The sequence below is a fragment of the Baudoinia panamericana genome (assembly GCF_000338955.1).
Source record: "Baudoinia panamericana UAMH 10762 unplaced genomic scaffold BAUCOscaffold_14, whole genome shotgun sequence".
Taxonomy (NCBI): Eukaryota; Fungi; Ascomycota; class Dothideomycetes; order Mycosphaerellales; family Teratosphaeriaceae; genus Baudoinia; species Baudoinia panamericana.
The window spans coordinates 863258-874738 of record NW_006911270.1 but is presented as its reverse complement, the minus strand read 5'-3'; the positions used below and the strand labels follow the sequence as shown (position 1 = coordinate 874738).

At 56.2% G+C, this 11481-nt stretch overlaps 5 protein-coding genes across 5 annotated transcripts; 2 read left to right on the top strand and 3 right to left on the bottom strand.

The window, feature by feature from the left end:
* Positions 1 to 527: 527 nt before the first annotated feature.
* Positions 528 to 737, bottom strand: BAUCODRAFT_40476 (uncharacterized protein; the record flags this gene model as incomplete). The annotated part of the gene is made up of 1 exon (XM_007682778.1): positions 528 to 737. A coding segment is annotated over one exon (210 nt), but the record flags the coding sequence as incomplete, so codon positions are not given.
* A 524-nt stretch (positions 738 to 1261) lies between these two features.
* Positions 1262 to 1594, top strand: BAUCODRAFT_126878 (uncharacterized protein; the record flags this gene model as incomplete). The annotated part of the gene is made up of 1 exon (XM_007683091.1): positions 1262 to 1594. The coding sequence occupies one exon, from the start codon at positions 1262 to 1264 to the stop codon at positions 1592 to 1594; it is 333 nt and encodes a 110-aa protein (XP_007681281.1).
* Positions 1595 to 1648: 54 nt separating this feature from the next.
* Positions 1649 to 4943, bottom strand: BAUCODRAFT_39053 (uncharacterized protein). Its single transcript, XM_007682751.1, has 3 exons — positions 4475 to 4943; positions 2965 to 4380; positions 1649 to 2916 (listed from the first exon to the last, which is right to left on the bottom strand). Exons 1-3 carry the CDS (start codon positions 4663 to 4665, stop codon positions 1791 to 1793), a joined length of 2733 nt encoding a protein of 910 aa, XP_007680941.1. The 5' UTR covers positions 4666 to 4943; the 3' UTR covers positions 1649 to 1790.
* A 302-nt stretch (positions 4944 to 5245) lies between these two features.
* BAUCODRAFT_126876 (uncharacterized protein) lies at positions 5246 to 8019 on the bottom strand (the record flags this gene model as incomplete). The annotated part of the gene is made up of 4 exons (XM_007683090.1): positions 5246 to 5723; positions 5760 to 6142; positions 6197 to 6525; positions 6576 to 8019. 4 exons carry the CDS (start codon positions 8017 to 8019, stop codon positions 5246 to 5248), a joined length of 2634 nt encoding a protein of 877 aa, XP_007681280.1.
* Positions 8020 to 8392: 373 nt separating this feature from the next.
* BAUCODRAFT_310151 (uncharacterized protein) lies at positions 8393 to 11358 on the top strand. The gene has a single exon (XM_007683089.1). It carries the CDS (start codon positions 8583 to 8585, stop codon positions 11046 to 11048), a length of 2466 nt encoding a protein of 821 aa, XP_007681279.1. The 5' UTR covers positions 8393 to 8582; the 3' UTR covers positions 11049 to 11358.
* Positions 11359 to 11481: the final 123 nt, after the last annotated feature.

Here is an 11481-nt window from a genome sequence, read left to right as displayed (position 1 = left end):
TCTCCACATCCCAATTCATCCTCCAACTCCGCTCCAGCGTCCGGTTTGATGGCCCGGATGACATCTGCGGCCACGTAGCAGGACGAAGCGTCACTACCGACCCCACCACCGGTATTCGAGACGTGAGTTGTTGTTGTTGCGTCGGACCAGTCGTACATGCCCTCGTAGTCCATGCCGCTGTAGTCGAAACCGGGATGCCGTGCGAGTTGCGCAGAGGGTGCCACCATCTGTGCCCGCGTCTGCGCAGCGGTAGGAAAACTCGTATGTGTCGTTTCGGGACCGCTATGTGACCGTACAGGCTGAATCTGCTGCTGTCCATGTCCCTGCGCCGTGATCGGAGTAGCCGGATGTGCAGGCACAGGCACAGGCACAGGGACCTCAGGTGCCGAGTTCGCGCGCTGCTCACTCGCATTCCCACTGCCATTCCCATTCCCACACCCACTCGTCCCACACCCCCTCTTCTGCCCGATCATGCCCTCCAGACTCGCAGCCGGAGACGGGTACTGCGGACTCTCCGGTCGAACGGTCAAGAATGCGTCAATCTCCGCATCGGTGAAGCCTTGTTGCTTGAGTAAGTAACGCAGCCGCTTGTTCTCCTCCACCACCCTCCGCGCCGCCGCTTGCACTTCGGCCGTCGCTTCTACACCCGATTGTTCGCATTGTCTGTAGCGCGTCTCCAGTTCTTGGAGGTATTCTTTCCGACGTGCGCGCGAGCGGCGCTGGTTATCTCGTATGCGGGCTAAGTTGGCGTTGCGCTGGAGAAGTGGGAGTTAGTGCGGGGTGGCGAGCGGGAGGTGTGAGTCGTGGACGGTACCTGTGCTGGGGATTGCTCCTCATCCGCCATTGTGATCGGTTTCGGTGCCTCGTTCAATCGCTAGCGATGCAATGCGACAGATGAGCGTGGCGTCCGCTATTGAGGTCTGGTCGGGCGATCAAACTTCTCAGCAACAGCGTGGATATTGCCCGTCCGGCGTCATGTGATGAGTTGACTGAGACCTCGCCCACGCGGGAGCGGGCTGTACAGTCATTTGATCCTCAGCGACGGGGGAATGCGATCAATTCTCCGAAAAGGTACGCTTTGGGGGGCGCGCCACGCCACCCCGCGTCCAGACTCCGGTCCATGGTGCGGAGTGGGAATCGGGTCCGAAGGGTCTCTCTGCATTGGCGAAAGAATAAAAGAAAAGGATGAGAATAGTAAGGGAGGGGAGGGTGGTCGTGAGGGGATATAGACAAGTGCAATTTACACCACCGCCCTCAAGCTATGCCCTCGGTGGTCACTGGCGCGACTGGCGTCGTCGTGTTTGCGCCAGCCCATCCTTGGTCTGGTCTGATTCCAGAAGCTTGTCCTGCAGCTTATCGGCCGACTGAGCCGGAGACGCAGTTCGATTGGCACACTTTGCAACATCGAGACATGGGCGTATGGGCCATGCAAGCACGCGTCGATCAGCAGACGATCGAGCAACGCGAACGTGTTCCAACCGTCTTACTAAAGGACGTGTGCCAACATCCGGCCCCTTCAAGCATACCTCACCACGTCTCCATCAAATGGCGTTGCAGTGCGGTAATCAGCCACGAATGCGAGGGGGAGCGGTAATGGCTACAAGCAAGACGCCATACATTCTTGAAAACATGATCAGCGTGTGAGTGGTAGATGAGGTGTGGCTTCAAAGCGAGAGACCCAAGATAGCCTCAAATTGATACGGCGAGATGACTCGCCGCAAGCGTACCACCCAGATATATCTATGTAACGCCCTTCCGACCAACTCCTCGCTCTGCTACACTGCCATCCGTCATTGATACCATTCGTTCTCATCATACGTATAGAACGGGTTGACCCCATTCAACCAACTGCTCATCCCATACCCATTCGCACCACTGCCACTTCCTCCTCCGCCAACCCCATTCCCCATCATCTGCCCACCATTGCCATTCGGCATACTAGTCGGCGAGAAGCTCTGCTGCCCCTGCGGCATAGCCACGGGGCCCCCATTCGCCACAATACTCGGCGTCGCCCCGCCCGCCCAAGTAAGCGGATCCACAGTCCAGTTGCCAAACCCACTCGCAAACTGCGCTTGATCACGGTACACCCAATCCTGACTATCGCGGATGAGTTGCTCCACACCCCCAAACATATCGCTGGGGCTACCAACAGACCGATTAGTAGCGTTGGAGCCGCGGGCGCGGTGCTTGAGCTGGGCGGAGCTGGCAGGCGTGGCGGCCGCGGAGGGGTACTGTGTCTCTCGTAAGCTCGAGGCGTCGGCGGGTGGCAACGGCAACGCGTAGGCGTCGCTGAGTGTTCGTACCAGGGCTGCATTGCTTGGCGGGGGCCCGCCGCCGGCGTTTGCCAGCACGGCTGGGAACTGCGCGGAAGTGAAGTAGCCGTTCATTGGCGGCTGGGTGGTGGGCAGCGCCGGTTGCATTGCCATCTGCGGCGGGGGCGGCATGAATTGGTCTTGGATGGGTTGGCGTCGTTGCACGCGCGGTGATTGGATGTCCCCGGCGTAGCTGCCGAATTTGGCGTCTGTGCGCGCGAGTACCGCTGCTGCTTCGTCTGGCATCTCGACGTTCCATTTGCGGGCGAGTGTGCTGAGGATGGCTAGCGTTCTTCGAGCGCACAGCCATCCTTCCGCGATCTCTTCGAGATGCTTGACGCCGTGGATGATGTCGCGTCGGGCGTTCTTATCCGGAAGGTTGAGGAGATGGATGGTACAGGCTGAGTGAGCGATATAGACGGCGACGTTGCAGATCTGTCGTAGACCGTGTGATCGCTTATACAGTCGCATAAGTTTGGATATCATACCCGCAGACTGTGTGCAGAGCTTCCGAGGGCTGACGTTTGCTGGTAAGGGCGAGGTTGCTTGGGTGTACTTTAAGAATGGTCGGAAAAGGTGGATGAACAGAAGCTGAAAGAACATGCTGCAGCTCGTCAGTACCGTCCATCCTTCGACTCGACTGCACACTTACTGCATCACCAACACGCTCGACAACCCACCCTCTTTCGGTTCCATCTCCTTCGGCAGCTCTCGCCGCCAAGCCTCAAGCCTCGTGTGAATGTCCGACAGCTTCTTCAGCTCTGCCGCCTTTCCCTTCGTCTTCTCCATATCCGTCGGGTTATAGAAGTACCGCATGAGGTCGTTGCTGATCTCGCAGAGCTTCGTAATCTGCAGCGAGACCGCGCGTGTCCGTGCCGGCTGGGAGTGGGCTTGCATGAATCCAGAGTCGGAATACGGACTCCACTGCGACGCATCTTCGTCCGGAAACACTTCAACCTTCGGCACGGTGATGATAGACGTGGGTAGCTGAGGCAAACGGCCGAGGTAATTGGACCAGCACTTGTCGAAGAGAAAGCACCCCCAGAACGTAACCCGCCGAACATCCTCTTCAGCCTCATCGCCATTGACTGCTTTGTTACTCGTGAGGCGGCCAGAGTCAAGATTGAGACCCATATCGCACGCCATGCGGAAGGACATACCACTGTAAACCCAGCCTTTAGCTTCACGGCCGCAACCTGCCTCGCGCACAGACATGAGTGCAAGCGCCTGAACAGTCGTCAGTCTGGGCTTCTCATGCTCGTCATTCTCCATAATCAGCCGCTTCGCCTCCTTGAAGAAGTGGTCGCCAGCGGTGGCGGAGTCTTCCGGGTTCTCTCGCGCTCCGGCGTGGGAGGTGAAGTGGCAGCCGAGGGACAGAATGGCGTTGACCAGCAACGGAGAGCAATAGTACGTCTTTCGCTTCGCGGTCGCAGGTGGCTTGCCCAGTAAAAAGTCACGGTAGAACAGTGTTTTCGATAGCGTGGTGAAGAATGTATAGTGCCAGGTAAAGTACATATTGAGTAGATGGACCACAAGATCGGTGTCGTCGGTTACATCGGTCCATGATGTTATCGGATCGTCTTGCTGCGTATACTCGTCCACGTTATCGGTCGAGTCTTCCGATGCGAGGTGTATCAGGTTGGAGGTGCCGCCAATGTACCGCACGGAGCCCTCGTCAAGCCGGAGGTCGCCCATCTTGCCATACAACTGGGTCTCAAAGGTCGGGCCTGAGAATCCATTGGTGTCGGCGACATCGAAGGTGTCATCATCGTCTTCCAGGCTGATGCCATGTTCTTTGGCCACGATCTTCTCTGCTACCGCATCCAAGCTTTCACACGTCCGTATCTCACGCACCAGAGCCGGTACATCCTCTTCGGAAGAGTTAAGGATTGCTTGTACGATGGTGTGCAAAGTGGTGTTCCTCGTCTTTACGTTGTCCAGGTCGTTGTTCTTGTAGACGCCCTTCCGCCGATGGTCCGAATTAGGATCGTAGATGCAGTCTGTACCATACACCTGCGAACAGGCTGCACACGCGGGTGTTGCGCCATCGCACTTGCTCTTGCGCTTCCTGCAGGTTGCCGTGATGTTTCAGCCATTGTACGTAACGTAACGTAACGGTATAGGCTAGTATTGGACGAGCGCCAACGTCGATCAGTACATACCTACAAGCGATGCAGGCGGTGCTAACGCATCTCCTCTTCGACGCATCCTCCTCCGTCTCCTCCGTGTTCTTGCGCCGACTCCGCTGGCGAGCCTTCACCGGCGTTGTTGATACCGGGCTCAGCGTCGCCGCCGAGGTGAAATCGTGTGTCACATCGCTCTGTCCTGCGCTACTACTCTCCACGGCATCCATGGTTTACGATCGAACATCAGCAGCCCTTGCAGCTTCGAGTGGAGGTCGCAAAGGTCTTTCTCCTCGGAGATGTGTCAGCAGGTCCAGGCCTGTGGTTGAAGCCCGCTCGGTGACGATGATGCCGGCTTGCAGGTGATTGATGTCGAACAGGTCAAGGCCGTCAGCAGAAATCGACATGGTCGCCTTCGACGCAGCGATTGCATGCGCGAATAACACTATTCACAGCCATCCTCCCTCATGCTTCGACATGGATGAGATCTACCGGCATTCGTGCGCCGCCTCCCCGATAACGTCGGTGATGGGTCGCTGCAGCCCAATCATGTACGGCGATCGGATAAGCAGCCCTAGGGCAGGGCCACATACAGCCCGCTAACGCGACGGGGAAGGCACGCAGCCGCTTGACAGCTCGCTAGACTGACGACGACGTACATGAGGTAGACGTGCACAAATGTCCCGATGGCAGTCGGCGCTTACGACGACCCGAGACTCTAGAGCGATGGATGAGCAGGTACTTATCAGCCGCTTACTACTCGAATTGACCCCATGATGATTGTTCGCACATTCCAACAGACTATGATGCCTAAGCCTGACCTAGGAGGCCAGTCAGGCGGCCGTCTGCAACTAACAGCGTCTGACAGTCTTCGTCAAAGCCACTGCCTCCGCCAAGGGCGACTCGTAACATTGCCACTGTCTCCCGCATCTCCCGCCGTAGCCCATCAGCATCTTCACCCTTCATTTCGTGTGTGTTAAGCCAGCATAGCGTGAGACCCTTGAGCACCTCACCGCGGTACTCAGACATCCTTGGCCAGCCATTGAGAATCACCGCTTGCAAAGCTTTGACCGCGGCAGTCAAGGTAGGCATTTGCGCGGATGCCAGCGGATGTATTAGCGTTTCCGTCAGGGTCGGCAGAATGTACTTCAAGTGCTTGACTGATTCTATGCCTAGAGCATGCAGTAAAGGTACGAGCTCCTGGAAGAGTACCGCAACGATGCGCGGGTACTGGTTGGCCAGACTGTAGCCTTGGATCACACCTTTCCTGATGATGGTGTCGAGAAATCTGGTACGCTGTCGATCTTTTTCTACAGTCGACAGCTTGCTGCTGGAAGATAGCTCCTTCGAATATCGGACCATTGACAGTTGAAGTAGACAAGGATACACCACCGAGAGTAGGGCAATCGATTCATCTTCTGGTGTGATAGTCGGAAGCCAGGTCAAGCACGCCATCAGTGCTTCCTCGAAGACTTCAGCGAGCCCTGTCCGCATCAACAGTGCCGGCGGCGTTGCCTTGAGCAAGTCATGCAATAGCTCGGCGCCTTTGCGCTTGTACTTCGCTTCCCAATCATCCAGCAGCGTCAGCACAGGTGGAACGACTAGCGGCCATACCTCTTCCACCAGCTTGTCATCCAGCGCGGACACGGACCATCCCAGCAGATCCAGCGCGCTACTGTTTACGCTACTCTTCCACGGCTTCATCATCTCCTCATCCATACTCTCCACTGTCATCTTCGGCGGTAGCACTGCCCCCGTGACCTTACGACCCGACTCCGTTACCGTGATGGGCCTGTTCTTCGCAAACAAGGGTCGAATGGTAAGCTTCAGGAAGTGATGGACGAGGACGGAGGTAAGCTCACCTCGCTTCTGCTTCACTTCTTCTATCGCCTGGCCTGGGTCGGTGATGCCGGGGTGGCGGAGCTGCCAGGCCATGACAACGTCCAGAGCGTCCTTCATCCACGTTCCGGGCGGGGTGGAGAGGGCTTTGGAGAGGGCTTTGCCGTCGAGGAGGGGCTTTAGGTTGTAGGCTTCCAGGATGTCGAGGTCGTGTAAGTGCTTGACGAAGGCTGTGTATTTGCGTTGCGTAGCTGCAGAAGGTAGATTAGTAGAGTCCGCCGCCGACGAGGTGAAGACGTACCTTCAACAGAGTCTTGATCTTCGACAATGTCCACCAAGAAAGAGTACATCATCTGACTGCGCCAGGTGGAGCCCCACCGTCTGATTGCCATTCCAAGGATATCCCGAGCTGCAGGGTCGTCGCCTTCGAGAGCCTTATCCGGTCGACGGTTCCGCTCGTTGAGCCGGTCCACGAAAGCTGAAATCTCATGCTGATTGCGGACTGCAGCAATGACAAGATCAGTCACTTTGTTAGTCGCTTTGATTCCCTCCTTAGCTACAGTAGCAGCGACTGGTGGAGGCAGCTTGCGACCGGGCGCGGGAGGCTCGGGTTGAGGTGCGTCACGGTAAGGTACAAGCGCAGCGAGTAGCCATGCCGAGAAATTCTCTTCTTCATCTCTCGTGAGGTGTCGCGCAAGCGTACGGTCGTTGTCCGTCATATCCTGTAGCACATCGATCATAGTCTGCCAGCCATCTGTATCGGGTTTGTAGTGATCCGCAGTCTCTACGGTAGGGTCGGAGAAGATGGTCTCGTAGAGGTCAAGCTTGAATACCAATCGCAAAGCTTCATGCGGATGACCTTTGCGCAGAGACTTCTCGATCTCTATACCGACTCGCTCGCGACTGATCTTGCGCCGCAGAGCATCTTTGATGTCAGCATCGCGCATTGCGGCAAGCGCTTTCGGATCAACCTGGTACTGCAGACGACTGGCGAAGCGAATAAGACGTAGCACACGTAAAGGGTCGTCTTTGAATGTTTGATGTGGGTCAAGGGGCGTTCGGAGGATCTTGTCACGCATATCGTCATGGCCACGACCAGTAAAGTCTTCAATTTCCTCGGTATTTAGGTTGTAGAACATGGCGTTCACGGTGGCATCTCTGCGTAGAGCATCTTCTTCAGGCGTGCCAAACTCCATCTGAGGGTTCCTGCTGTCATCGGTGTATGTCTCCTTGCGAAGATTGACGATGTCGATGTCAAGACCAAGGATGCGAGTCGTGACCGTCTCGAGATGTTTCGACTTTTCCGGATTGGCTTCGATCTTGTGAAGGCCGCCAACGATTTTCGATTTGTCGGTTGAGGTTACTTTCTGGTTCTGTTTGTCTGTTGTGGCGACACCTTCGAGACCATACTTCTCCGGATTGCCAGGAATCTCCAGATACTCCTTGAGCCGCAGACCGAATTGGAAGCCGGTCATCTTATTGACCGCAACGTCGATATCATGGCTGTCCACTCCAAGGAGCTTGTCGCGGACCCAACCACCTGTGAAGCGGAGAACAATAGGCTCTCTGACGAGATCATCTGGCAATGCAACATGGCTTTCTGCGTCTGGCGCCTCCGGGTTGTTGTCAATGTAGTTCGCGACGTCAAGCAGTAGTCTCTGCAGATCAGTCTCGACTGGAGTCAAAGTAAGAGTAGGCCTCCACGTCGTGGAGTCGTCGACTTCCTGAATCAAAGCCGGCGCCATGACGGAGTATCGATGGAATTTCGACAGCGAATGATTGCTCAGCTTTCGTCTCTTGGCTTCGCTATGTGATATCTCGAGGGGAGGGGTCACGGCCATGAGAGACAAGGGTTGACATTGTGGAGATCGTATGGCATGTGGTAGCCACCGGAAGGTGACTGGACAGTGTTTCAATCTTTGATAAATTGCATGACTCAGTCTCAGTCTGCAGCGAAAGGCGTGCATTCACCGGCCGCTGTGGAAGGTCAAGTCGTTCAGCCGGGTTGCTGACCCTGATCGTAAGTACCTTTGCATCCCATTACGCTTGTCCAATGGACTATGGAATTGTGCTTGTTTGCTTCACATCTCGCCGTACCATCCCTCGCTGCTTGAGTGTAGCGGAACCCGAGGATTTGCCGACCACGAAACCCAGTTCTGGTCAGCCTCGACATGGACTTAGCGGCTTCATTGTAAAGGTGGGTACACGTTACATGACCTACTCTTATGCGACACCAGGAGGACGACACTGCAGATGCACCTAAGGCTTGTCTCTCTGACGCCTACGAGCCTCATTCCTGGCGTCTCTGATGCAAGCGGCAACCGATGATCCTCTGGCATCGCCGCAAGAGTCGGACGCTGAGCAACCCGTCTCCGTACCCAAGACCCGGCCTAAGAAGTCGCCCTTGTCCTCGGTCACAAGTCTCCCATACCGGCGGTCAAATGTTTCGCTATCAACCCTCTTCGCCTCAACAACATCACTACCTTCCCATCAGAATGCGGGCTCTCCAAGCGAGTCGGGAACGGTGACCCCTACTACCGGAGTCATCAATGGCTCCGTCTTCTCTCCTGGCGTTGCGGCGGCTACGGTTCGCTCGCCTTCACCGGGTCAGCCCATACAACCTGGCGCAAGTACAGAGACACGAGATCTAATTGTGCGAGCCTTTGCGCCTCACGTGTCTGTGCTAGCCTCACAGGACACCGAGGAGCTCATTAGACACAAAGGCATTCATGGCGGGCTTCTCGAGCTTCTGCGGCCTTTCGGCGAGCATGTGCAAGGCAAGGTCACCATTCGCGACAGCGCCGGTGTAAGTCGGTCGTGGGAAGACTACGGCATACGATTTGTAGGTGTAAAGGATGGCTTGGAAAGCCCACGCATAGCGGATCGACGAAGTACAGAATCAGCGACGGGCTCCAAACGAAACAGTCAGCGTGCTTCTGCGCTCGAGTATAAGCCGGCAAGGTTACGCTCGGGCGGCGATGTGCCACAGATCGAGGAGCTTATTGACCGTCATCTCACCTTCGCCGAGGAACAGTCCGGACCGGTCGAAGCGGACTACCTCACACATAAGGATGCACAGTCACGCGATCGAAGGACGCCTTCGCCGTTCTACTTGTTGTATCTGCGCCGCTTACTGTCCGGCCTGCCGATGGTACCATCGGAAACGATGTCGCACCCGGTCGCTTCTGTCATAGCCATCTCTTCTCGGTCAGCTTCGCCGATCGAAGAGTTGCGCAACTTGTTCGCTTCATCCAACCAAGGCGAGCATCGACTGCCTCAATGGGTGAACAACGAATTCTTGCGCTATTACGTCCTTGTTCACGATGAAGATTATGACGATATCACGAAGTCTATGAGTTTGTTTGATCAAATGAAACGCCATTTTGGTCTACATTGCCATCTGTTACGCTTGCGGAGCACGCAGTGCCTGCCCTCCGACGACGGTGCGATGAAGCTTCCGCGGTGTGAATGGACAGCCGCAGCCGAAGAGCTGGCAGAGATAGTTCGCCGCGAGACGAGTGAGGACGACGAGGACCCAACACCATGCATATTCGAGTCCGACGCAAACGCAATCCGCGCGTTTGTGCGTGAAATGGTGACGCAATCAGTCGTGCCGTCTATGGAGCGAGCATCAGCAACTTGGAACGACCAAGTCGCGTCTCGAAGACGTGGGCTGACTGGACGTTTCATGTCGATCTCCAAACGCTTCACCGCATTCGGCGGCCGCAACGCTTCCGTGCCTGCTCTAGGCGCAGGCAGCAGCAACTACGACAGCTTGCAAGGCTTCTACCGGCCAGACGCGCCGGAAGCCGTCATGCGTAAGCTAGCCGACTACTCCATGATGCTGCGAGACTACAAGCTTGCGCAGAGTACGTACGAGATCCTTTGCACGGACTTCAAGAACGACAAGGCGTGGCGATACTACGCTGCTGCTAGTGAGATGTCGGCTGTCAGCTCGCTCATCGCCATGAGTGCCCTGAGCACGAGGGTTCGCGTAGACACAATTGACCAGGCTTTGGAGACAGCTTACTACTCGTATATCACGCGCGTCGGCGCGCCCTACAATGCACTGAGAACACTTGTCATCGGCCTTGAGCTCCTCAAGCTGCGTGGCGGAAGTGCTCTGGACGACGCTGCAAGGTGGTGTACCAGAGTGCTCGACGACAGACTTATCGGTCCAGTGGGCCACGTCTTGATAATGGAGAGGGTAGCTTCCTGTTATACTGAACGGAAAGGGGTCGGTGGGTTAAGCAGCGGAGATAGACGTCGGAAAGCAGCTTTCTGGCACACGCTCGCCGCAGACGCTTGGCTGCGAATGGAGAAAACGAGTCAAGCCGAGCAATGCTTGTCCGAGTCTGTGCGACTGTACAAGCTTGATGACGGCGAGGTGCATTTCGAGGGCATGGAACACTTTCTACGGGCGCTGCAACAAGCGGTGAAAACAAACAGTCACGCACCCCAGCATGTCGAGGGCACCGACCTGCTCGCTGATGATGACGAGCAGACGCTCGTCGAGCCCTTGCAGGAGCAGAATGAGCAGTTCAGCCCTCGATCGCCGAGTCATGGACATCGGAAGAGCTTGAGCATTGCAGCTGTGCTTCCACCTTTGCAGACAGACGTTGGTGGCGACCCGCTTGGTGTGCTTTCCAGTGCGTACGAAGAGACGCCCATCGCAAGCGTGTTGAGTCCGCATGGCAGAGACCGAGGCGACTTTGTGCCCACCAGCAGCCCTGCCGTGGAACGGAGGGATCCGAGAGACGATGGGTTTGAGTGAGCATGGGTCAAGCACCCTGATCGTTAGCGAGGCGTCTGGTGTCAATATCTCCGTCATTCTGATTTCCTCTCCAAGAGTTTCAAGCCCTCATCTTACGTCTATAAGATCATTTGGCATGTCGAGGCCTCATGTCCACGTCCAGCAACCGAAGTGACTCGCGGCACATGACGGCTGAGTGGATCGCGAATGGCGACAAGCGCCCACTTTCATACGCTATCTTTACAACGCTCTAGGTTACGGATGCTTCAAGCTCCTACTGTACGCTATGCAACGGCCTGCCGTCCCACGATGTTGTCCTTGCCTTTGTATCATACACACATTGCCAACCGTACATCGTAGTCCAGAGCACGCAGCTAAGCGGCCACACCTCTCTGAGCGTTACACAGAGGGTGTCCGACGCAATGCCGAAGGTCCAAAAGTCTCGAAGTTTATA

Bases quoted from the DNA above. Each gene is read 5' to 3' on its own strand.
- BAUCODRAFT_39053 (XM_007682751.1), bottom strand. From the start codon at position 4,665: ATGGATGCCGTGGAGAGTAGTAGCGCAGGACAGAGCGATGTGACACAC. The intron at 4,381-4,474 runs GTATGTACTGAT...GGCAACCTGCAG, and splicing joins ACCGCCTGCATCGCTTGTAG to GAAGCGCAAGAGCAAGTGCG. The intron at 2,917-2,964 runs GTAAGTGTGCAG...GACGAGCTGCAG, and splicing joins TCGAGCGTGTTGGTGATGCA to CATGTTCTTTCAGCTTCTGT.
- BAUCODRAFT_310151 (XM_007683089.1), top strand. From the start codon at position 8,583: ATGCAAGCGGCAACCGATGATCCTCTGGCATCGCCGCAAGAGTCGGAC.